At 40.7% G+C, this 27420-nt stretch overlaps 1 protein-coding gene across 1 annotated transcript in view; it reads right to left on the bottom strand.

Annotated features, from left to right (window-relative positions):
• Positions 1 to 27420, bottom strand: part of LOC138736174 (CUB and sushi domain-containing protein 1-like) — a 2349200-nt gene that overhangs the window by 652773 nt on the left and 1669007 nt on the right. Inside the window, exons 25-26 of the mRNA XM_069885244.1 lie at positions 7612 to 7803; positions 344 to 470 (exon numbers count right to left, since the gene is read on the bottom strand). Of these exons, the coding sequence (XP_069741345.1) occupies positions 344 to 470; positions 7612 to 7803 (319 nt within the window). The remainder of the gene's footprint in view (positions 1 to 343; positions 471 to 7611; positions 7804 to 27420) is intronic.

The raw sequence follows: 27420 nt of genomic DNA, 5'->3' as shown, positions 1-27420 counted from the left end.
GGATATTGTCAGGGTGAATATGTAATTAAATGAAAGGATTGTAAGAGGTGAATGAGGAGTGAAGAGAAATGGGGAGCCACAGAAAATGGACATTTCTGACTGACCATGGAATTGGCCTGAAATAACCCAAGGGCTGCCTGCATTTAACGACTTGACTGGTTAGCTATTATTTCCCCCCTTCACTCTTCATCGCATTTCAATGGCAACCAGTAATGGATCAGACCACTCTGTTATTTACCCGAGATCTATTCCTGTGAAGTCATGGCAAAATGAATCTTGTTTTGAACCGAGTGTGTGTCTCTGTACAGCGTGACGTTGAGTACTGGGCAGGCTGATGACTCACCTGACTGTTTTCCCTTGGTCGGCGGCAATAATCCAAGTGCAGTGTACATTGTGGTCGTATGGGGCTGGGTACCCAGGAGATAGGATCCTCCCAGCTGTTGCGCTCTTAATGTGACCTCCACACTCAGCTGAAAGAGAAGCGCAGAGCAAAAATAACCCACTGAGCCATCGGGAGGGGTAATTAAAAAAGCAATGTCCCGCCACACCTGTGCTTCGTTCTCAACAATAAAATGTGGACAAGCACCGAGAAGTTTGGCATGATTCACATATCTCTCAGCTAAAATGGCACAATCCTAAATATTATTTATTTTAACGAGATGTTTAATGAAATGTTGGACAGCACCATCGGGCATCTCATTTTCTTTGACCCTGCAAGTGCTGCTTCTTTGAAAAATTACTGGTCAGATTATTAGTTTCAACAGCGGCAGCCACTTTCCCTCATTATAAATAATTGCTCGGATCATTTGAAGAGTGAGCATTCCTCATCAGCTGTCGGGCAATGTGCGATTCCTCTGCCTGCCTCACAAACCATCCAGCGTCGAAACCAAATAGATTGGCCAAGATCGAGGTGAAGCCACCACTTTAACAGTTCAATGACTATCTGGCAAGCCCTCACTTTTTTTTTTAGCTCCGTTTGCTCAGGAGGCTCTGGATATCAACCTTGCAACACATAGCAGCACACCACCTTGGAAATATTGGCTGGTGAAGCGTTTGAAAGATTAAGATTGCGTAGAAAGCCAAAACAAAATGCCATGATTCCTGAACGATGACCTACATAAAACTACTCCACATCAATTTAACCCTTCCCAACCTCATAGTTCATCAGCCTCCACTTTTCGGGCATCCGTGTGACTATTGAAGAGTCTTTTAAATGCTCCAATTGTACTAATCTCCACCATACCCACAGCAATACATTTCAAGCATCCACCACTCTCTGTGTATACATAAAAAAATTAGTCTGGCATTTCCTCTAATCTTTCACCCCACTCACTTAAATGGATGTCCTCTGGCATTGGCCTTTGCCTCTCTGGTGTTGGTTGTCAACCCAAATTTATGCCCCTGATAATGTTACACACTTCTATTAAGTCACCTCTCATCCTCTCTCATTCCAAAGAGATAAACACTTGCCCTGTCAGCCTTGCTTCACAAGACAAGATCTCCAATCCAAGCAGCATCCCAGTAAATTCCTTCTGTACCCACTCAAAACCATTCACCTCCTTCTGATAAGCGTGTGACCAAAATAGAACACAGTGTGGTCTAACCAGAGTTTTATAGAGATGCAACAATATCTCATGACTCTTGAATTCAAGTCCCCCCCCCACCAAATTAATGAAGGCCATCACACCATATGCCTTTTTAACCACTGCCTCAACTTGTGCAGCAGCCTTGAGAAATCTATAGACCTGGACCCCAAGATTCCTCTGTTCTTTAACACTGCCAAGAATCCTACCATTAACCACATACTACACTGGGAAAGTGTGAAGTTATACCCATTGGAAGATTGGATCTTGTAATTTGGATTGAACTCCAACTGACACTTCTACGCCCGACTCTTCATCCCGCCTATATATTGTGTAACCCATGGCAAACCTCTACACTATCCACCGCACCTTCAATCTGACCCACCCCTCCACTTCTTCGTCCAAGTCATTTATGAAAGTCTCAGTATTAACATCAGTCAGTATTCAGGAACTTTAACAGCTGATCGATGCATGTAAATACAGCCAATGTTCTGCGCTTTCTTTATTTCAGATTTCCAGCATTTTGATTTTGGAATATTCTCAGCAGCTTGACCTGTTATCTTTTGAACAAGATTGTCGTCTGGTCAGCTTGAAGTTATTTTCATGGAATAAATCAACCCAGGTAACAACTAATTTTCAGTATGTCTCAAAAATATGGAGCTGTTAGCAAAGGCGCCATTTTCGCTGTGAAACTGTCACACTGTTCATTCAAATATTCAATGAACAACACCTGCATTCTGAAGTAGGTAGCAGGATCTGGTAGCCACCTCACATTTAGTCAAAAGAACAAGTTCAAGTTTATTATCATCTGACTGCACATATATAACCAGATGAAAGAGCGTTTGTTCAGGCAGTGCTGCACATAAAAATGTACAGGATACTGTAAGGTAAAACATCATGAGATGGGAATGTGTAAGGAGTTACCCTGTGCAGGGCTGTAACAAGATGTGAATGCATCCTTGTACTTACAAGATAAGAGAGACATTGATGGATTGAGAGGCAGGAAGCTAGCAGGGAAAGGATAGCAACAGTTTTAGTCATTGGACAAGTAATGATATGATGATGTTCTAAGCACGTATCCAAGGGTATAAAAAATCACCATTTTGCTGATAACGGCAGAATGCATTCTCCGACTAACATTGTTAGTCGCAAGTGTTACAATCCGGTAATAAAGAACAAAGAACCCTGATTTCGACTCAGTCTGGTGTTTGTCTCACTCATTCATGAACAAAGCAGACCTAACAATACGCATCACAATATAATCAGTTGCATCCTTAAAAATATAATATAAAGAAATATGTATATATATTCTGGAATAATTGACTCAATTTCATGTGTAAGAGGCCCAAGGTTACAGGATGCCATTCATCAATCCTGCAGCCGATGGGATGAAGCTCTTTCCCAGCCTGGCTGTCCTGATTTTGATGCTCCTGTACCTCTTTCCTGATAGTAGTGGCTCAAAGATCCTGTGTGGCAGATGGTAAAGATACCCAATAGTTATTCGAGCCCTGTTTAAGCAATGCTCCTGGTGAACATCGTGAAGAGAGTGAGGGGACAGCCCAGTGATCTTCCCGGCCTCTGCATTAACCTCCGGTCCAATGCTTTCCAGCTCCCCACACCACGCAATGGTGCAGCCAGACAGGATGCTGAATTCATGCTGATCTGGGGATGTGGGCAGAAGCCTAAGATTTCAGGGCAATACTAATAGAGGGCTGCATGGTCAGGGGGGCTGACTTTTGAAGTTTTCTTCAACTTTGCTGGTGCAGTGTGGAGTTATTTCAAAGAAAGGCAAGAAAATTGTTCCTGTGAACTGGCCAAAATTTATCCTGCAACTTAAATGTACTGCCTTTCTTTATTTCCAGATTCCAATAAAGCATTTCCATCTGACATCTTAACTCTGTTCCTCTCTCGGGATGCCGCCTGACCTGCTGAGTGTTTACAGGTTTTTTTTTTGTTTTTGTTCAGACTTCTCTTATCTTTTCTGTGCAAAGCTGGTTCCTTGGCTCTTATATTTGAGAGTTTGGATTGCACAAATGTCCTGTCCCCAGCAAGCCAATATGGACGACATTTGGAAAACTCGCCTGGTCCCCAAGAGACGTTGGCCTGATCTCTTTTGGGCCAGTGATCATCTGTGACAAAGGGAATTAAGTCTGGTGCGGTACATTCACAAGAACAATTTAAAAAAAAATCTCCTACATGACAATAATTCAAAGGCTCAAAGCTCAATAACAGTTTTGTAAAAGGACATTTTTAGCTGAGAGCCTTAGTCTCTAGCCCCTTTCGCATTTGCCAGTGATCCCAGGAATTAACCGCCAATCGGCCTTTAAGGTGGCAAGTGTGAAAGCAAAATCAGCTCAATGTCGGTGTCAGATGACGTTATCTCACGCTGGGGATCGCCGGCCTTGACCCCTAGTACAATCCCCGGTGTCAGCAGATGCCAGTGTTGAATCAGGCAACTGTGAAATGGGTAATTGCATTGTGGGATTGAAATTACCCAAGTTTTTGCATGAGTGCAAGAACGTGAAGGAAGAAAAGATTAAAATTAAGTTTTAAACTTTGCCGCAGGAAAGTCGCAGCAGGAGAGAGAGAGAGAGATAGAGAGAGAGAGAGAGAGAGAGAGAGAGAGAGAGAGAGAGAGAGAGAGAGAGGAAATAAATAGCAATAGTGGACAATTTTGTTGGAAGTTGGAAGTGCTATAACGCTCAATTTATAAAGACCACAGGAAAAAGCAAGGGAGTAGATCACTTCCCAGAATGCTGTGCATCAGAGAAACCTGGCCATAAATGCTCTGTTGCTGCAGCCTGTCATACAGCCCTCTCTCTCCCACATAGAATTCTAGAGGGAAAGTCCACCATCGCTTTTTCCCCCCATGGTATTTCAGGTCCACCATCGATTTCTTCCCCCCCCCACCCATGTTATTTCAGGTCTGCCATCACTTTTTCCCCCATGGTATTTATAAATTGTGCACGACAGGACCACCAACTTTCCCACGCTATATAAATTGTGTGCTATGGCACTACAAACCTTCCCACGCCAAATAAATTGTGTGTTATAGTGCTACAAACTTTATCAAGCCATAGAAATTGACCACTAAAGCGCCACCAACTTTCCCACCCTGTTTAAAAATTGTCCACTATTGCTATTTATTGCAAGCACTTTCCCACAGTTCCTTATAAAGGTTTATATATGTCGGCACATCAACAACAGGAGCTGAAGGGCTCATACTGTGCTGTACATAAAGCTTAATTATGTTATAATTAGACATGATTAATTTTGTTCCAATATAAGATCATAATACATTGATCAGGATTTAGGGCAGGTCCACCATCGCTCGATGCGTCATGATGTCACCGGTAGAAGATAGAACAGTCCTAACCCCAGGGATGGCTCCTTGCAAGTGTGAAAGCAGTTAGGAGTGGTCAAGTGTGAAAAGCCTAACCCAAACAGCTGATTTAGTGAGATGCAAATATGAAAGGGGCTTCAGTCTCAATCTATTGAGAAAGTTTATGAATCTGCTGATGATCAGGATGATCACTGACATATGTTGGAAGTCTAGAGAAATCCATTGTGATATTGGCTCATGGCTCCACTGCTACACAAATGTTCTTCAGGACAAACACCCTCTGACAACCAAGCCCAACTCCTGGCCTCCACGTGTGGCATAGTTCTTATGACCAGCAGAGCTGTTCTCACTGACAGGAGAAGGGACAAAGGGGGGGGCCACTGGCACCGTGAAACCAGTTGCTCCGGGGCAGATGGGCCTCGTTCACCCAGGATGGTAACTCATCTAAGGGAGGGAAAACTCCGATTTCAAACCTCCGCTGCCTTGTGGACATATTCGCTTACGGGAAAGGCTTTGGGAGTAAACCCTGAGGTCAAATCCTGAGTCGGATCCTGAAGGCGACTCCTGCAATGCTGCTGGCACGAAACTGTATCAACTTTTGATGTTCCTTTCGGCCTGTCATTAGCAAGGAGAGGCAGAATCCCACTGCATGGGAAACAAGCAGATCTCCATATCAATTTTACCCTGGCTTGCACCCTGGAGAGGCCACTCCAGCTTCGCTTTCATATCTTCTGATGGCAAGAAGTCTCTCTGCTGATGGGATTTGAGCCTGTTGTTAGACAAGAGAACTGATGAGCTCTTGCAGCACACAGTGACCATGGGCATGGTTCACATCTGCATTTGGTCAGTCCCAAGATGTTTTTGATGATTAAATGGATAATGGCAAAACATTAGATGGAAAAGATGAGGTATTTCAGTTTTTAACTGGTTTTCCAAGATGACAACTTGCCAGTCATCAATATGCTTGATAGTTGGCAAGATCTCTCTACCTTGAGGCATTGTTTATTTTCTGTCATTATTGAGTCCATTGAGACAACTGGAGCACATTCCATTCCTTCCAAGAGACACTGGTCTGGTCGCTTTGGACAGCAGATCGCCTGCAAGGAATGAGTTGTGCCCAGGTACTTATCGTTAATTAAAGGAACCCTCAGAAGGTCATGTAGACTTATGCAGCAATGAAACCAGCCCATTGGCCAACTCAGCCATGCCACTATCTATCCAAGCTAGTTTCAGTTGCCTGTATTTGGCCCACATGCCTCTGAACCATCCCAATCCATGCATCGGCTTAAATCACCTTAAACTTATTCCCTCTAGTCTTAGACCACATCTGTCTTGGGAAAAAACATTCTCCACATTCACTTCACCTATGACAATTGGTCTGGTCAAATACTATGTCCACGTTCAGGGAGTGACGGTCTTTATCTCCAGGCCTTCCACCTGGGAATTATTAAAGGAAAAGCATGTGGATTCTTGTCTTCTTCAGCAGAAGACCTGTGTTAGATGCATGGGGCAATCGGCAAGGTTGGCAGGTTGCAGGCTCCTGCGGCTGACTGGAGTAACCCAGAGCTGAAATGAGGAAAAGAAAGTGTGACCTCCACCTCCAGAGGTAGAGCAGGACAAGCGCACTTGCTTGGTCTGAGTTCTAGTTGCAGCATGCGGGTGGAAAATTTGATCCTGGATGGATTTTGTGGGAAGTGGTTGGGGGTCGTCCTGGCCAACCCCTTCTTCCATTCTCACCTGGTCTCCTTTGGTCCTCTCCTCTTCTTCACAAGGCCAAATCCCCCAACATTTGTGACACCAGAGTCCAGAGAAACACTGTTTCATCCCGTTTTATGTGTACAGTCAGATGATAGTGAACTTGAAAAAAAATTGTAATGTTTGCTCTCATTTTGAAGCAGTAATCAATTGTGGCACCAATAATGTCACTGTTGTGTGCTCTGTGCATTCAGGCAAGATTCAATATTAAATTGCCACAATGTGGCAATTCATACAGTGCAGAAACAGGCCATTTGGCCCACCGTGACCAACTATCACAGATCCCATTTCCCAGGACTTGGTCGTTAGCCCTTTATGTCTTAACAATTCAATTTCTTGTCCAGAACACTGTGACGGTACCTGCCTCCACTACACCATCCACACAGGTGCAGGGTGTGGCAAATTTCAACCAGCTTAACCCCTCCAACAGCTGATTCCTAACCTTCCAGCTACTCCCATCGGGAGATACAGGCAAATCAGAGCCAGAATCATCAAGGTGAGAAACATGGGGGTTTGAGACCTGCTGAATGACTGATGAATTGCTCATACAAACCCTCCAAGGATGCCACTATTTATTTAATACTACCATTATATATTTAAATACATGTACATATATACATACTGTGCATCTGTATTGTTTGCCTGTATGTGTGTTTGCAGTATACTGCACTGAGGACCGGAGAATGTTGTTTCGTTGGGTGGTACTTATATAATCGGATGATAAATAAATGAACTGGAACTGATGACCTCAAACTGTAGATTCCAAATTGAGTCCACCAAGAATAGCAATCAAAATTACATGCAGATAGATAAGTAACACATTGAAATGACATTGCTAGTATAGAACATGGAAGACGTGCTTGTCTTCACAGTCTAATGGAAGTCTGTAACAGTGCATTTTTCTGAGTAGCTCTGGATGATTAACTTTACCTATGCATGAAGGCAAGGGGTGATCCCATACTCTGCGATCTCCACTCAGGCAGGTCAAGGTGTTGCTTCCATGCAACGTATATCCTGGGTTGCAGCTGTACAAGATAACAGTGTCGGCAAAATGCCCTCCGTCCCGCAACTTGTAGCCATAGTTTGGAATTCCAGGATCCTCACATTTAATCAGATCAAAGCCTGGGAATAAAACATGAGAACGAGAAAATACTTCATCATGTACGGAAAAAATTCTCAGAACAGCTGCAGAAAAGCCAGCAAAATATATTTAGGTCCATCAACCAACAGTGCCCTTTATTCACAGTGCTCTTCAGTGAGGAACATCCGAAATGACCCCATATATTTCTCATCTTTTTAAGTTTGATTACTGCACCTGAACTTGCAAGAAACTTCAACACCCTGCATTATTACAAAGTCAATTGTGCTTAGAACTCTATTCATGTTCAGCCTGAATTGCTTGCCACTTCATTTAAAAGATGGCTGAAAGGTGACCAACCAGGTCATGACAGCAAGAAAACATCTCAGAAGTGCAAACACTAGGAAACAGGGTGAATTATTTTCGGACGACAAAACAAAGACATATGAGGCAGGATTTTAACTTTACATGAGGCACCATTTGTTAATGTGGAATCTCAGATCACAAAGTGCTTTCAAACCCTCTAATATTGGATGTGCTCCCCTATTGAGATACATTGGGGCAGTCTGCTGAGAAATCCAGTATTTTTCTACAAAGCGTTTAAAATCAATGGATAATTGGATTTAAAAAAAATTGGGCACCAATGAGAGGCAGGGCTTTCAAGCTAACTGCCCAACCACTAAAGCCTCAGCTCAGGAATAGGACTGACTTGAAAATCGCTCTGCACAGAATGGCCAACCTTTCTGAGTGTAAGCACTGGTCCGATTCAGGACTCCAATGCAAATTCTCAGGTCCTGAACTGACTGATCAAGGTCCAGCCACAGCTTGCTGTCCATGGTCCATGCAGGACATGACTGTTAAACACTTAAAACATATCTGGTTGTCGAATCAAGCTGGTTCATCATCACAAAACAGAAGGCAAATAAGGGGTCGTTGTGACCACTCACTCATAGAGTGAGGGAGGAGATGAGAAGAGGAGAGAGAAAAGAAAGAGAGAGGGATTGGAAAGGGTATGAGAGGGAAAAAGAAAAAGGGAGAGAGGAGGTTGGAAAGGGAAGGAAGGAGAGAGAGAGAGGGGAACAGGGAAGCTCGAGGAAAGGTTTGGAAGGGGAGTGAGGATTGAAAAGGGAGAGGGATAGGAGTTTGACAGGTGGAAAGGTAGTGAGAGGGAGAATGAAAGGGGAGAAGGAGAATTGGAGGGAGGGAGGATAGAGGTGTGAGGGCTGTCTGGACAAATTAGTCTATAAAGCTATCTCTAACTGTCCCTCCCCCCTCCCTCTCCCAAACCTCCCTAGAGCCCACTTTGCTTATCTTCGGGGATGAGTGAATTCTGCAGATGTATTTGTTCAAATTAGAGCAAAAATGAAGGTGATTTATTAATAATTTTGGTAGATTTCTTCACCCACCAGAAAAGATTCAGTGCAGTGACTCCAGTTTATTACACTTTTTGTTAGTGTTTAAACCTTTGGGCTTTGATGCTGCAATAGGTATTTCAATCAGTTAAAACATGATTTGAAATCTAACGATCAGAATTCACATTGCAGGAGGAAATCAGCACAGAATGTTGTTCATTGTTAGCATAAATACACCCACAGACAGGGAAAGGAATGGGTAGGTAATCCCCTGAAGCTGCTCACACTCAGTTACAGACATGCTGAAAGAGTGAGATAAATCTCATTTACAAACGGAGTCAGGTCTGCGACAGTGAAGAAGGGGCTCTGGGAAGGACGTCCTGGGTGAGTGCTCCTGCTTTCTTGGAGACAAAGCTGGGACATGACGATTTGTGACATGCCTCATCTATTCCTGCATTAAATAGAAGTCGGAAGCACATTGTCATTCAGAGATCGATGCACACTCAGGACGGCTTCACTATGCAGAGTTGTGCAATGGAGAAATAGGCCCAAATGCTAACCTTTGAAGGCAGTTCCACCGATCCCCTGACCCATATTAAATTAAAAATGAAACACAAAAGTCTGCAGATACCGTGGTTAAACTAAAAAGTCATTGCAGGTGAAACTCAGTTGGTCATACAGTGTACTTTATATAGCAGGGATAAAGATACATAACCTACGTTTTGGGCTCGAGCCCTTCAACACATTATGAAAAATGTTGGCAGATGTAGGGGGAAGGAGCACGGTCCTAAAGGCAGTAGGTAAAAGGGAGGGAGGGCACACCAGCAGGTAGGTGGAGAAGGGCCAGCTCTGTGAATGGAGAGGGAAGGGGGTGGAGATCTGGCGGAAAGAAGGCAAATGGAAAGGGAAGAATCCAGAGATGTCGATGCTGGAGACTGACCAGAAGGAAAATCGGGTCTTGCTCCTCCAATATACGTGTGGTCTTGGTGGGACAGTACATGAGGCCATGGACGGACATGTGAGTATGGGAGTGGAGAGCACAATTGAAGTGGTTGGCTACTGGGAGATTCTTGTCACTGGTGTAGAAGGTGCTCAGAGAAGCAATCTCCCAGTTTGCGCCAAGTCTGTCTGATGTAGAGAAGGCCACAAAGGGAGCACCGGATGCAGTAGATGACTCTCGTGGATACACAAATGAAGTGCTGCTTCACTTGAAAGGAGTGTTTGGGGCCCTGAATTGAGGGAGGAGGTGTGGGGTCAAGTGTGGCGATTCCTATGGCCACAGAGGAAGATGCCAAGGGAGCGATTGGTGGGGAGGGAGGAGTAGATGAGGGAGTCACAGAGGGAGCAGTCCCTCTGGAGGGCGGAGAGGGGATGGGAGAGGAAGATGTGTCTAGTGGTGGGATCAGGTTGAAGATAAATTACGGAGGGTGATGCATTGGATGAGGAGGCTGGTGGGGAGGTAGATAAGGACAAGGGGAATCCTGTGGTGGTTGGTGTGGTGATATGCTATTACACCACTAGGTCACCAGGGGCCACCACCTGATGACCTTGAATATAAAGCCGACTAGAGCTAGACTCCTCCATTCTGACCTAGGCTTGCACAGAGGATGTATATATTAGTCTATTAAAACTAGTGTTCAACTTGCACTCTGTCTCGTGTGGTGGATGTTAGTCATAGTTGGGTGTGGGGGCAGAGGGCACCAGGGCAGATGAAGGGGAAATGGAGGTGAGGGGTGAGTTGGTGGTTGTGAAGGGGAAGCCACATTTGTGGAAGAAGGCGAGTTTAGTTAGAGACTGCCTACTAGAGATGCAGAAAATGATTGTGACCATGAATCCGGACCCGAGTACTAAGGTAATAGGATGTGGAACCATGCAACTGTCATCCTCGGAGGAACAGCAATGGTTAGGGTTAGCAGCTTCTGGTTTCTGGGCATCCAGAGGATCTCTCCTGGGTCCAGCACATTGAAGCAACCATGAAAAAGCCACACCACCATTCGTGCTTTCAAAGGGTTTATTGAGATTCAGCATCCTATCAAATACTCTACCGAGGAGCTGCAGGTGCACTGAAGAACATGCATTGGCTGCATCATGACCCTGCTTAGAAATATGAGTGCCCAGGAATGTAGAAGAGTGGTGAAAATGACAGATACAGGCAAATCCTTTATGGGCACTCACCTTGGAGATGCTGCCTCAAGAAGGCAGCCCACATGAGATCCACATCACCTGGTCAGACACTCTTCATGCTGGAGGAAGTGCTGGATCCTGATGTCCTTCACGTCTAGGTTCAGGAACAGTTTGTTTCCGACAGCTATCAGACTCTCGTTGCTTCCCTGACTGGTACACCTCCCCAGGACTACCAAAGAATTGGCTGCACTATTGAAAGAGCACCTATTTATCCTAATATATTTATTATCTTTTATTTTTTCTTGTGGTACATTGTGTTAATATAATTCATACATATTGCTTGTTCAGGTATGTTTTTATAACTGTGCAGCAGAAACAAGCAAGAATTTCACTGCATTTGTAAATTGCACTTGTATGGATCAGGGGAACACTGCTCGAATGCTCAGTTGGGGAGAGGGTCAAGAACTTCAAATTCCTGGGTGTCGACATCTCCGAGGCTCTGTCTTGGAGCCTCCACATCGAAGCAATCGCAAAGAAGGCTCGCCAGCGGCTATACTTTGAATGGTGTCTGGGGAAATTCGGTATGTCACCAAAAACTCTCGAAAAGCTCTACAGGTGGACCGTGGAGTGCATTCTGGCTGGTTGCATCACTGCCTGGTACGGCGGCGCCAACTCTCAGGGGAAGAATAAACTCCAGAGGGTTGTTAACTCAGCCTGCGACATCACAGGCACCAGACTCCACTCCATCGAGGTCATCGACATGTCTTAAAAAATCAGCCTCGATCCTTAAAGACCCCCACCACCCAGGTCAGGCCCTCTTCACTCTGCTTCCATCGGGAAGGTACAGGAGCCTAAAGAAGAGCACTCAGCGACACAAGGACAGCTTCTTCCCCGCTGCCATCAGATTCCTGAATGATCAATGAACCAAAGACGCTGCCTTACTTTTTGTGCACTACTATTTTTATAGTAATGTCGTGAGATGGTTCTAATAAGAATGTTTGCACTACGACGCTGCCACAAAACACTGAATTTCATGACTTGTTCATGACAATAAATTCTGATTCTGTGTTTGACAGTTTCATCATCACCAAGGTGTACCATTACTGCCTAACAGTTGCTCTCATATCAGACTATTGTTTGCAATGCAGCATAAGTGAAATTGAACTGTCATTTGACAAACAATTTGAAGTGATTCTCACATTGATATTGACATAATCTAGTGGAATCTTGAGAAATTTCCTGACCAACTCCTCGAATTTAGATTATGGCGATTTGCAAATATTTGCAAACTCTGAAGAATTCCCCAGTTTCCTGTCATCTGAATCAAACAAATGCAACTGTGCTTGAGTTAACTTAGCATTAACCTACAGGGAGCTTTAAAAGAAAAATATATGCAGACAAGCCTGGGAACTGAAGAACAACGCCGGCAGCCAGCTTCCAATAATCCACGTGATTCACCAAATGTCTACATGCCCCAACGTTGATGATGCTCATGTATTGAATGAAAAGGTGCTTAAAATAGAACCAAAAATTGCAGTGTTGAACACCATGATTGTAATCACATTAAATGTTAGAATCCATCGTTTCGAGTGTATCACCCCAATCTACTCAGCAATCAAAAAAGCTTTAAGCCGATTTGCATGTGTGAGACACACACCTGGAACACATTTGAAAGCTGTTGGCATAAATAGTGAATGCTGTGGAAAATGATCCTCAAAATTATTTTAACATTGTCAGGGCAACAGCTGCATAGCCGACATCTTCATCAAACCTCAAACTCAGTGATGGGTCCCTGACACCTTCACCTGGCAAAAGGCTACAGGATTCATTCTAAATGGTTGTAAAATTACTTCCCCAATTTAAAAAGCAGCAAGAAGCAAACTCTCCATGGCTTATGTGCTACATGTTTTTAATCTAACTAACTGGAATTTGACCAGCATTTTCTGAATCTTCCAATGCTTTAATGGTGGAAGGAGAACAAAAGCAACACAGTTAGCACAACGCTGCTACAGCACGTGTGACCCGGCTCTCTCTGGAAGGAGTTTTTACATTCTGGTTCCCTCCCACCTTCCAAAAGCCTACGGGGTTGGCAGGTAAATTGGGTGTGATTGTGCAGAACAGGTTTCATGGGCAGGGATCAGCTTCCACCACTGACAACACTTAAAATAAAAATAAAGAGAATTTTCAAGAGAAATGGTATAATGCTTATGGTCAAAAAAATGCCAACTTCAAATCTAAATGCTCAGAAAATCACTTAAAGGTATGCTTTAGGGTGCCAAGGTTGGCATTGCCGTTCTCACAACGCCTTTACAGCACCATCAATTTGGGTTCAAATCCCACGCTGTCTGGAAAGAGTTTGCACATTCTCCCCGTCTGCGGGGATTTTCCCTGGTTTCCTCTCCCACCCCTCAAAACATACCAAGGGTTGTAGGTTAATTGGGTGTAATTGGTTGGCATGGGCTCGAGGGCTGAAATTGCCTGTTACCGCGCTGTACGTCTAAATTTAAAAAGCTTATTGAACATAAAAGAGGAAAATAATAGGTAATTGATCCCTCTGACATTCCCCATTTATTTACACCTCTTTTTTTTGCAGTCACACTCTACCTCTTCAGAAAAGATTGTCAGAAATCAACCTTGGTAGGATGAGTTGACGTGAGGACACAAACAACCTCAATATGCAATGGATGAAGGAGTCCCACCCCGTCATAACAGCAAGAATCCTGTGCTTCTGAAACAATACATGCATGTGGAGGAGTGTCCTACTTTAACAATGAATCAAGACAACTGTCCTCTCATTAGGGGGTTTTAGATGGCAAGTGTGTAACGGCACAATCAAGGAATTTTGCCGCTACACGGGCTGTCTGAAAAGGAACGTGCAGGAATTTGGAGTCAATTCCTGAGCCGCGATTTATTCTGCAGGACCCTACAACTTTTTGGAGGAAGCGCGCAGTGTAAATTGTACTGGAAAAAAATCTGTTGACGGTCATCCACTCGACTGCATGTCAAACCCCACGGACTGTTGCACTTAGGGACTTGCAGTCCATAAAGGCGCCCAGTGTGAACAACCACATGGACAGTAATTATGTTAATTTTTTCAGTGATTTTCCCAACATTGAATCTAATAAATATTATGGATGAAAATTTTGGATCTACTCACAAATTACATATTAATCTGCTAAGGTCAACAAAAATTCTGATATAAGGCCACCTCACGCAAATGTATTTATCTTACATCCTTTTTGTCCTCTTTGTGGCATCTTATGTGTTACTTATTCTCGCCAATGTTCTTCATCTAGCTGGGCATCTGCACCAAGACTTTAATCGAATCTGTACATTGTACTTGCATTTGTTACAGGTTATATTATATAATATGAAAATATGTCTTTAGAAGAGATGGATTGTGGGGGTTTAGTGTAGGTCACCACAAACAGAAACTTACAATTCACATCTCATTTAACATGCAAGAGCTTTGTTGAAGCCAGACATTCAGGCTTTGTGACTTTCCAGAGACAATGGAACTATTTTGGAAAGAACATCAAAAGCAGGTGCAAATGGAGGAGTCCGGGCTCAAGTGCTGATAAAAATCTTTCAAAGATTGGGTTTGGAGCCCTGCAAGAAGTTTTGATTTTTACAAGCAGAGAGAAAGAAAAGAACAAACAGGATGCTTCTCTTAGAGAGAGTGAAATCAGTTCTGTAGCTGAGGCTGCAACCTGGCAAGCTGGCAGCTTGTTGAAAACCCCATTTTGAAGATGGGTTGTGAGTTGTGAGTTCAGCCTGTTGAAAACCTTTGTAGTCCTTACAAGAGGAAATGGCTCGCGAGAGTGTTTCTCCTGAAATAAAGGAAACAAGAGGAACTCTGGAGTTACCTGGAAGAAGAGGGTATAATTTAGAAAACCCATGATGGGGCAAGTTTCTTCGGCAAGACACTGAAGAGACTGATTGGAGGGAATCAGTTTGTGTGTGTCCAACGAGCAACAAATCTCTCTCTGAAACCATCAAGAACTTTCCTGAGCAGTAAACATTTAAGCACCAGAGCTTGGTGAAAATTCATAAATGTTGAATTCTGTGCACAGTGTAAGAATTGCCTGATGCACTTAGAATTAGAAGGGAGTTGGGTTAGGTTAAGTTAAGCTAATAGTAATAAGTTAAAGTTTGATCCAGATTTATGTTTAAAGAAAATTAAAAGCAACTTTTGTTTAAGTAATCATTTGTCTTGGTGAATTTCTATTGCTGCTGAGTTTTGGGGTCCTCTGGGCCTGAAACACATTAAAGACAACAAAGCCTTCATGAACTTAAGCCTTAACAGAAAAAAAGAGAGAAGTTATGCTCCGACTGCAAAAAGATTTGCATTCTTTGTAGTGTGCAAAGAGTTGGCTCATCGACTGTTCTGAGAATGATTCAAAGAGAAGAAAAGTCAGTTCCAAGAGAGGTGACACCCAAGAACTATGTTTTTAGACTGAAGGCATGTAATGGCACAGTGTGCCATTAGGAATTTTGCTGCTACATGGGCCGTCTAAAAAGGAACGTGCAGGAGTCAATTCCTGCACCGCAATTTATCCTGCAGGACCCCGACTACTTTTCGGTGGGACCCTGCAGTCTAAATCACACCGCAAAACTCACCTCACGATTTCGACGTCCAGCTGATGACGCAGGCCACGTAAGAGCACTGGGACTAACGCGCATAGGAACTTAAGGCATGCAGTGTAAACAAGATGAGTAATTATGTTAATTTATGTTAAATTTTCCCAACATTGCTCTCTGAAGAACATTAATAATATCATCTGCTAAGAACCATTTATTTTCTTGGGGCTGTGAAAACTATCCTGAGTTTACCCTTGAAAGGTTAGTGGAAATCTTCTTTTCATCATTATTGTGAAGGGATATTTAAAATGTGACAAATGTGCCAGAATAACAATGAAGGCATCCCAGTCAGGATGGAGCTGAAGATGAAGGGGATCTTGCAGACAACACTGACTCTAGGTGGTCGCTCCCTCAAGATTGTAGAGGTCATACATTTTTTTGCTACAGCTAAGGCTATCATAATAAATCTTTTTTTGTGCTCCATCCAAATCGAGTCCAAGTTCTTTACTTCTTGTATTACTTAGAAGAAAGATCTCTGGATTTTTTGGTATGTTGCTTTTTGTGATTTTATTTAATACCTGGTTTAGATCTTCCCAAAATTTTTCCACTTTCTCACATGCTCAAATTGCATGTACTGTTGTTCCCGTTTCCTTCTTACAGCGAAAACATCTGTCTGATACTGTTGAGTCCCATTTATTTAACTTTTTGGGCACAATATATAGCCTGGGTAACCAATTATATTGTATCATGCGTAACCTCGTGTTTATTGTATTTCTCATAGTTCCGAAGCATAGCTTTTCCCATATTTCATTTTTTATCTTTATGCGAAGATCTTGTTCCCATTTTTGTTTGGGTTTACAGCTATTTCACCATTCTCTTTCTCTTGCAGCTTGATGTACATGTTTGTTATAAATCTTTTAATTATCATTGTGTCTGTAATCACACATTCAAAGCTGCTTCCTTCTGGTAACCTCAGCCAGCTTCCCAATTTGTCCTTCAAGTAGGTTTTCAGTTGGTGGTATGCAAACATTGTACCGTGAGTTATTCCATATTTGTACTTCATTTGTTTAAAAGATAATAAATTATTTCCATAAAAAACAATTTTCTATTCTTTTAATCCCTTTTCTCTCCCATTCTCTAAAGGAAAGGTTATCTATTGTGAAAGGGATTAATTGATTTTGCGTCAATAATAATTTTGGTAGTTGGTAATTTGTTTTTTTCCTTTCTACATGAATGTATAATGTCAACCTGGAAATCAGAATAGAGCCTGAGAGTACAGCAATGGAACATAGAAATGAATAAATGTATTCCATTGGAAAAATTAACATATAATTTAAAAAATAAAGTCACATAATTCGAACAAATTTGGGAACCGTACATGGAACTCAACAGAGAAGGCCTACCGCGGACCTCCACCCCCTAAAATGAGAAAATGTTAGAATGAGAAGACAAAATGAACTGTAAAAGTAGATGACACAATTTTTGTGTTTATTTTCATTGTGTTCAATGGGTTTATTGTATTGTATATGTTGAATGATTAGTGGGTTGGGGGGTGGGAAGGAGGGAGGGAAGGGAGGGGGGAAAAAGGGAAGAAAATGACACTGTGTATATTCAAGAGGGAAATGTTTGTAGTGTGTACTTTCTTTAATATGATTCATAGTGTGAAAAATAAAAAAACTTTAAAAGAAAAAGATTGTAGAGGTCAGGGATTTATAAAGCACTGTTAAAGAGGCCTGAGTGAGTGATTGCAGTGCATTTTATAGTTGATACACAGCATCGGTGTGGTACTCTGGCAGTTGGCATAGTGAATATTAAGGATAATGGATGGAGAGTCAACCAAGTGAGCTGGTCTGTCCTGCATGATCTTGAGCTTGCTCAGGTTGTTGGAACTGCTCTCGGAGAGTTTTACGTCACATTCCGACTTGTGTCTTGAGTGTGGTGGAAGTCATCACAAAATACTCAGCCATTCTTAACTAGAGCAGCCAAAATATCAACATGTCTTGTCAAGTTAAACTTCTGCTCAATGTTGATCCCAAGGTTGTAGATGAAGGAGTTGTCAGTGATGGCAGTGTTGATGAAATTTAAAAGCAGATGTCCTCTGGTTGATCATTCTCTTTTTGCAGATGGTCATAGATTATCATGTAAAGTGATTGTTCTCAACCTTTTTCTTTCCACTTACATCCTACTTCAAGCATTCCCTAGGCCATCAGTCCTCTGTGATTAGTAAAGGATTGCTTAAGGTGGGTTGTGAATGGAAAGAAAAAGTTTAAGTACCTCTGTTTTAATCGTCCTTAATTGACTCCTTATGTGCATGGTTTCAGAACTCCAAAGGAAATGGACCGATGACCATTTTTCTCAAGCAAAATATTTCAGTAACATATGTGTCTCGACCAGTGGCTCTTGACCTTCCCTTCCCACATCCCAACTTAAGCAATCCCTTACTGATCACAGAGCACCAATGGCAGAGGGATTACTTGAAATGATATGTGATGGAAAGGCTGAGAACATGCAATTTGAGCATGTGAGAAAGTGGAAAAGTTTTGGGAAGATCTAAACCAGGTATTAAATAAAATCACAAAAAGCCAATATTTCATACTTTTCAACAGCTTCTTGCAGAAGATTGTCCAGATCTTTCTATTAATTGACATAAAGCGTTTTATCATCTGAGGATTTGTAATTGGAACAGCATTATGCAATCACCAGTAAACGTCACTGCTCATGACATTATGAGGGAGGGAAGGTACCTCAGGAAGGAGCTGAGAATGGTGGGATCCATTAAGACCATTATATTTGTGCTGGGAAGATTGGCCTCCAACCAGAACAACTCCCTTCCTTTTTGCAAGATATGCTTCAAACCACTGGAATGTTTTCCCCTTGAGCCTCATCGATTTAATATTCATCACTGCTCCTCAATGCTGCCCTTAATCCTGACATCAAGGATCACCACTTTCTTCTCATGTATGAATTCAGATCTTTTATTGAAAAATGGCTGCCAATGTTAGAAACAGCCCGCCAATCACCCTGTTCACAAATTCTTCTCACTGCGACCTTCAGAAGCATGAAGACCAGCACGTCTTTAGAACACAGGGTTGATGCAAGAATAAGTGTTAGAGGAGGGCAGTAGACTCGGTTGGGGGAATGGGTGCTGATGGTGGACTTCTAGGCGAGTGGACGCAAACCTCCCCCATCCCTCTGATTCAAAAGCTGAAAGCACTGCTTTTATTGCGTGGAGAGTCACCAGCTTGCGTCCAGTTGGACGCAAGTGGGGCGTGTTTAATGGTGAGCGATGACCGTGAGTGTATGGGGACACAGCACCTCACAAGAGGGGGCCATGCCCATGAATGCACCCCCAACTCCGGCACCAACCATCCAAGAATGGTTTCTTTCTAACCCCTTGTCCACTAATATGGACTACTCTGACACCACAAAACAACTGTCTATGCGATTGCAACACCGTTATTTTCTTGCATGACTGAAACAGAATATTTATTTTCCATCTTTTGCATGTAGTATCTCTTTTTAACCAACTTTTAATTGTTTTTTTATGAAGTAACTGTTTGGCTGCAGCAAGCAAGATTTTCTGTGCACATGTAAATCATACAATGTACATGACGATAAACATGATCATTGGAGACAATTATCATTATCTCTGCTCTTTATGTAAACTGACAAAGACACTTAAACTAATTTAACTGTGCTGGTGGTTGAAAGTCAGTGGTAGCCAATCAGATATTGACCAGACACTTTCTTGCATTTCCATTCCCTTGAAGTCAATGGAGAAGAAAGCTGTTGAACAAAAGCCTCTTAAGAACCAGCTGATTCAGAGAAGACAACGGAGGAAAAAGGTGAAGGCCTTACCTGTCCGAAGAGGCCCACTGTGGAGAGAAAACCCCACTACCTCAGGTCGGTAGAAAGAGAACTACAACAATGGCTCACAGAGCCGAGTAAAAGTGCGCAACCGCGCATGCGCGACTCCTCGCGCATGCGCGATGCGCATACAAAAAAACACACCGACGGGAGGGGGGACCAGCTGGGGAGTCGATCTCCACAGCCGGCAACGACAGCTGCAGAACACCTGCAGCAAGAAGAGACCACAGAAGACAATAGAAACAAGAAAGAAGAGGAGGAAAGGGCAGCAAAGAAACAACAGATGGTCAACCTAGAGGAAGAAGAAGAGGAAGAGGAAGAGTACAGGGAAATAGAAGAAGAAAAGATAGGCAAGGTAAAGGAGGTACTTGCTCTTGTTAGAGGATACATGGAGTCATTTAAAGAATGGCAAACACAGGAATTCAATGATTTAAGAAGAAGAATAAACAACACAGAAAAGAAAATAAATAAAATGGATATGACCTTAACAGAAATGGGGAAAAAAATGGACAAGATGGAAGAACGGGCAATAGCAGCAGAAATGGAGGTAGAAGACTTAAAAAAGAAATTGGAGGAAGCTAATAAAAAAACTAAAGAGACACAAGAATTACTAGCCCAAAAAATAGATATAATGGAAAATTATAACAGAAGAAATAACATAAAGATAGTGGGCCTTAAGGAAGATGTAGAAGGCAAGAATATGAGGGAGTTTATAAAAGAATGGATCCCTAAGGCCCTAGGATGTCCAGAACTACAGCAAGAAATGGAAATAGAAAGGGCACATAGAGCATTGGCCCCTAAACCACAACCACAACAAAAACCAAGATCTATTGTAGTAAAATTCCTAAGATATACTACAAGAGAAAAGGTACTGGAGAAGACAATGGAAAAAGTAAGAGTGGGCAACAAACCACTGGAGTATAAAGGGCAAAAAATCTTCATATATCCAGATATAAGCTTTGAACTCCTAAAGAAGAGAAAAGAGTTCAATGCAGCAAAAGCGATTTTATGGAAGAAAGGATATAAATTTACACTGAAGCATCCTGCGGTATTGAAAATATTTATTCCAGGACAACAAAACAGACTATTCTCGGATCCAGAAGAAGCACGAAAATTTGCAGAACAATTACAAAAATAGACTGAGGGATGAAGACGGGTAATGAGAGCAAAAATTATCACGATTGATATGTATGTGGGTAAAGACAAAAATAGACTGAGGGATGAAGACGGGTAAGGAGGGTAAAAATGACCACGATTGATATGTATGCGGGTAAAGAGGTATAAGAGTGAATAGAGACAATGGGCATATGTGAAAGTATCTGTAATTAGAGGAAAACATAGAAAGTATAGACAAGAATTAATAAGGGAAGGTAATGGAATAGAGAGAATAAGGAGGGAACTAAAAGAGTGACCTTTGTGACATATAAAAAACAAAATCTTTTCTGGGGGGGGCTGGGTGGGGGGAAAAGAGCGGTCACTGCAAAATCAGTTGACGCTTGCGAGTGGATTCGCAAATCCAAATGGAGAGGGGAGATGTGGTTGTCCGACAAGGGATAAAGGGCAACTCAGGAGGGGAAGGGGAGATTGGGGATAAAGAAGATAGAAATAGGAGAATAAGGAAAATGTTGGATGTTGTAGGAATGTTGTCTGGTAAAGAGTTGAAAATAAGAAAACAGAAATGGAAAAGGAGGAAAGGTAATGATGGAAAAACGGAAAGAGAAGATAAACAAAATATAAAATGGCTACGCTGAACTATATGACTCTAAATATTAATGGAATACATAACCAAATTAAAAGGAAGAAACTACTAAATTTACAGAAAAAGGAAAAAATAGATATAGCATTTGTCCAAGAAACACATTTAACTGAATTGGAGCACAAGAAATTAAAGAGAGATTGGGTAGGACATGTAACAGCAGCATCGTATAATTCAAAAGCAAGAGGAGTGGCTATATTAATTAGCAAAAATGTGCCATTTAAAATAGAAGAGGAAATAATAGATCCAGCAGGGAGATATGTTATGATAAAATGTCAGATATATTCAGAGCTTTGGAATCTACTTAATATATATTCACCTAACGAAGAAGATCAAAAGTTTATGCAAGATATCTTTTTGAAGGTAGCTAATACGCAAGGGAACATACTAATAGGAGGGGATTTCAATCTGAATTTGGATCCAAATATGGATAAAACGGGGAAAAAAATTAACAGGAAGAACAAAGTAACCAAATTTATAATTAAATCAATGCAAGAAATGAAACTTGTGGACATATGGAGGAAACAAAACCCAAAAGAAAAGGAATACTCATACTACTCGACTAGACATAAAACATACTCAAGGATAGACCTATTCCTGTTATCAGCCCACATACAAGGGAGAGTTAGGAAAACGGAATATAAAGCTAGACTATTATCGGACCACTCACCCCTGTTATTGGCAATAGAGCTAGAAGACATCCCTCCAAGAATGTATAGATGGAGATTAAACCCCATGCTACTTAAAAGACAGGATTTTAGAGAATTTATTGAAAAACAATTAAAAATGTACTTTGAAGTAAATACGGAATCAGTGGAAGATAAGTTTATACTATGGGACGCAATGAAAGCATTCATTAGAGGGCAAATAATAAGTTATGCAACCAAGATGAAGAAGGACTATAATCAGGAAACAGAGCAGTTGGAAAGGGAAATAATAAACATAGAAAAAAAATTAGCAATAAAGGAAGATACAACCAAAAGAAGAGAATTGGCGGATAAAAAAATAAAATATGAAACATTACAAACATATAAGGTGGAGAAGAATATAATGAAGACAAAACAGAAATATTATGAACTAGGGGAAAAAACACACAAAATCCTAGCATGGCAGCTTAAGACAGAGCAAACTAAGAAAATGGTATTGGCAACAAGGAAAAAAGACAAACAAATTACATATAATCCAAAAGAAATTAAGGAAAACTTCAGAGAATTCTATGAACAATTATACCGAACCGAAAACGAAGGGAAAGAAGGGAAAATAGATGAATTTTTGACTAAAATTGAACTACCAAAACTACAAATAGAGGAACAAAATAAATTAACAGAACCATTTGGAACAGTAGAAATACAAGAGATAATAAAAAATTTACCAAATAATAAGACACCAGGAGAGGATGGACTCCCAATAGAATTCTACAAAACATTTAAAGACCTAATAATACCGCCCCTCCTGGATGTAATCAACCAGATTGATGAGACACAAAACTTACCAGATTCATGTAAAACAGCAATAATTACAGTGATACTAAAACAAGGGAAAGATCCACTCCCACCAGCGTCATATAGACCAATATCTTTGCTAAACACAGATTATAAGATAATAGCTAAACTATTAGCGAACAGATTAGCAGAACAGGTACCGAAAATGGTAAATTTAGACCAAACTGGATTTATCAAAAAAAGACGCACAACAGACAATATTTGTAAATTTATTAACTTAATTCATGCAGTAGAAGGAAATAAAGCACCGGCAGTAGCAGTTGCTTTAGACGCAGAGAAGGCCTTCGACAGAGTAGAATGGAATTACTTGTTCAAAGTATTGCAAAAATTCAGTTTACCGGAGAAGTATATTAATTGGATTAAAGCATTATATAAGGGACCGTTAGCGAAAGTGACAGTAAATGGACATGTATCAAAGCAATTTAACTTAAGCAGGTCAACGCGGCAGGGATGCCCACTATCACCATTATTGTTTGCGCTAGCTATAGAACCACTAGCAGAATCGATAAGAAGAGATAATAATATAAAAGGAATAAAAATAAAAGACAGGGAATATAAAATCAGTCTGTTTGCGGATGATGTGATAGTGTACTTAACAGAACCAGAACTATCAATAAAAGAACTATATAAGAAATTGAAGGAATATGGAGAAGTGTCGGGATACAAGATAAACGTAAATAAAAGTGAAGCAATGCCTATGAATAACGCGGATTTCTCAAAATTTAAGGAGGAATCCCCATTCAGATGGCAAACGCAGGCAATAAGATACCTAGGTGTGCAAATAAACAAAAATCTAGGCCAATTATATAAACTCAATTACAATCCACTAATGAAAAAATTACAGGACGATTTAGAGCATTGGAAAGAGCTACCACTAACACTGATAGGAAGGATAAACTGTATTAAAATGAACATTTTTCCAAGGATACTATACTTATTTCAGGCATTGCCAATACAACTGACAGAAAAATTCTTCAAAGAGTTAAAGAAAATAATAAGGAGATTTTTATGGAGAGGGGGGAAACCGAGGATAGCACTAGACAAATTAACAGAATGGTATAAACAAGGAGGCTTACAATTGCCAAACTTCAAAAATTATTATAGAGCCGCACAATTAAGGTACCTATCAGATTTTTATCAAACAAGGGAAAAACCAGACTGGACGAGACTAGAATTAGATAAAATAGGGGAAAAGATACCTGAACACATATTATATAAATGGGACGAAAAATTGGTACAACATAGAACTTCTCCAGTATTACACCATCTCCTCAATATATGGAAGAAGATTCATGTAGAAAGAAATAAAATAAATTACCAAATACCAAAACTAATATTGACGCAAAATAAGCTACTCCCTTTTACAATAGACAACCTTGCCTTTAGAAAATGGGAAAAAAAAGGGATTAAAAGAATAGAAAATTGTTTTTCAGGAAGTAGATTCTTATCCTTTGAACAAATAAGAGATAAGTACAATATAACGGGAGATACAGCGCTGGCATATTACCAACTGAGATCCTACTTGAAAGATAAACTAGGAAGCAACTTGAGTTTACCAGAGGGAAGTAACCTTGAATATGTGATTACAGATACAATGTTAATCAAAAGATTTATAAAAAATATGTATATTAAACTGCAAGAAAAGGAAAATGAGGAAACAAATGGTAAAACTAAACAAAAATGGGAACAAGATTTAAATATAAAGATAAAAAAGGAAACATGGGAGAAGTTATGCTCTGGAACGATGAGAAATACAATAAATACGAGGCTGCGTATGATACAATATAATTGGTTACACAGACTATACATTACACCGCAAAAGTTAAATAAATGGGACCCAACAGTATCTGATAGATGTTTTCGATGTAAAAAAGAAAGGGGAACAACAATTCATGCAATCTGGACATGTGAGAGAGTAGAAAAATTTTGGGATGATCTCAATCAGATATTAAATAAAATAACAGAAAACAATATACCAAAGAATCCAGAGATCTTTCTCCTAAGTAACATAAAAAATAAAGAATTTGGAATTGACTTGGAGGATGCACAAAAAAGATTTGTTAAGATAGCCCTAGCTGTAGCAAAAAAATGTATTATGTCAACCTGGAAATTGGAAGATAATTTGAAAATACAACAATGGTATATAGAAATGAATAAATGTATTCCATTAGAAAAAATAACATATAGTTTAAGAAATAATATTGAAATATTCGAACAAGTATGGGAGCCTTACATTAAATACAATAGCGAAAACCTACCGGGAACAAACATTACCTAAGTTGATGGAAGGAGAAGAGAAGAAAAGAATGGACTCAGTAGAATTTCTGGTGTATTTTTGTTGAATGACAACATTGTCTAACTGAATTAATGCAACCTAGATTGTATAACTAAAATGGATGAGAGGGGGGGGGGGGATGGGGGGGTGGCTTGGGAGGAGGGAGGGGGGAGGGAGAAAAAGTCACTGTAAATGTGTGGAAAAGAAAAAGTGTATATCATGGCTATTGTGATTTATGGTGTGAAAAATAAAAAATTAAAAAAAAAAAAAAAAAAAAAAAAAGAACCAGCTGATTCCATTTGCAGCAAAACCCTAAATCAACAGAAGGATGGCTAGCCAGCAGGGGCAGGCAGAAATCTGTACTAAAGCCAGCAAGAAAAAAAAAAACAATGAGCCCATTGAAAAAATAGTAACTAATTCTCAAATGAACAAGCTCGTGTTCCAAACAAGAGGCAGTGACAGGCATCACACGCCATTCATTCTGTCACTCTTGGAATCTACTGTTGATGGTGTTAGCCATCATATATCCATCAAAACCACAGAACCCTACAGCACCAAAACAGCCCACCGAGATCTGTGTGGAACTATTTCTTCCCGCTCGTCCCATTGACCTGCATCTGGACCATAGCCCTCCAAACTGGGTACCAATCCAAATTGTTCTTGAACGCCAAAATTTAGCTTGCATTTACCACTACAGGCTCTCACCACTCCCTGTGTGAAGAAATTCATCTGAATGTTCTCTCCATGTTCTTGTGTCTCCTGCTTGCATTTACTCTATCTCTTCCCTCATGATTTTGTATAACACTATCAATTTTATTTTAATTTTAAATTTTAATTTAGACATACATATTTTTACATTTAGATATATGGCATAGTAACAGGTCCTTTCGACCCATGAGCCTGTGCCACACAATTACATCCAATTGATCTACAACCCCCGGTATGTTTGAACGGTGGGAGGGAAGCAGACATCCTATCGAAACACAGCTTTTGAAAAGTCAGAGTCAATTCTACATTCATGGAGAGAAGCCGGGTAAACATTTGCCTCATCAGAGATTCAGCTGCTAAACGTCTGATTACAGAGATTCACAGGGAGGATGGTAGTATTACCACTTATCATGTCGAGATTAATGATACATTTAGACAATACTATTCCAATCTTTAGAAATCTGACTTTCCTGTGGATCGTACTCCTAAGGAATTTTTTTTCAGATCACTTGTCTCTACCTCCAGAAGCACAATCTCAGTTTGAGAAAGCAATTTCACAAGAAGAGATAACAAGCAGTATTAAATCTTTACAAGATGGCAAGGCACCAGGTCCCCACAGCTTTCCTGTTGAGTTTTATAAAACTTTTTCGCATCAGTTAATAACCTATCTATACTCTGTGTTTTCCAACTCTTTTAAATCTGGCAATTTGCCAACTACATTTTATGAGGCAATCATCTCTCTTAACCCTAAAAAGAATAAAGATTTGTCAGTTTGTGCTTCCTACAGGCCAATTTCTCTTTTAAATGTTGATGTAAAAATTCTCACTAAAATATTGGCCAGTAAATTGGAAAACATCTTATATTTTTTTGAATATTTGATTTTTCCAAGACTCATATAGAACATTATTACAATAGTATTTAAAATAGTATTTTAAAATTACAGAGTCTTGTATGTTTGCAAAATCTCACCTCACCAGCCCCCTCCCCCCACCCTGAATTAAAAAAGAAGGGGTGTTTGGAGCATGCCTTCAATAATTAGTCCTTAACTTGATCTTCAGGAATTCAACACTATTAACTGCAACATATTATGTAAATGTAAACCTTTTCGGGGAAGTTAATCATATACTTAAATCAGTAGGATTCAAATAAGGTTGCCTATTTTAACAAACATATCATATTTCTTTCTAACATTTTAAATTATCATTTCTGAGGGGCACAACTTTGGGTTTCCATATTCCAGTGAGTAATAAGTAGGGGGAAGTCAGACTTCCATGTAACAGTGATCCATCTCCTGGCTACCCCTACTGCGATCCTTATGAACTAGATTTGATATGTCGATAGTTTTGTGCCAATAACTACAAGATTGCTCAATAAATACAGTTCTGGCTTCAATGGAAAAATCCACTTCTATAATTTTTGTCAAAATTTCTGCCAAGTCACACATTCACTCATATCCAGGTTGAATGTACAGATGTTCCAACCTCTATACCACACGA

The sequence above is a fragment of the Narcine bancroftii genome, chromosome 6 (genome assembly GCF_036971445.1).
Source record: "Narcine bancroftii isolate sNarBan1 chromosome 6, sNarBan1.hap1, whole genome shotgun sequence".
NCBI lineage: Eukaryota > Metazoa > Chordata > Chondrichthyes > Torpediniformes > Narcinidae > Narcine > Narcine bancroftii.
The sequence above is the reverse complement of the archived record's forward strand: the minus strand, read 5'-3'. Positions and strand labels throughout refer to the sequence as shown.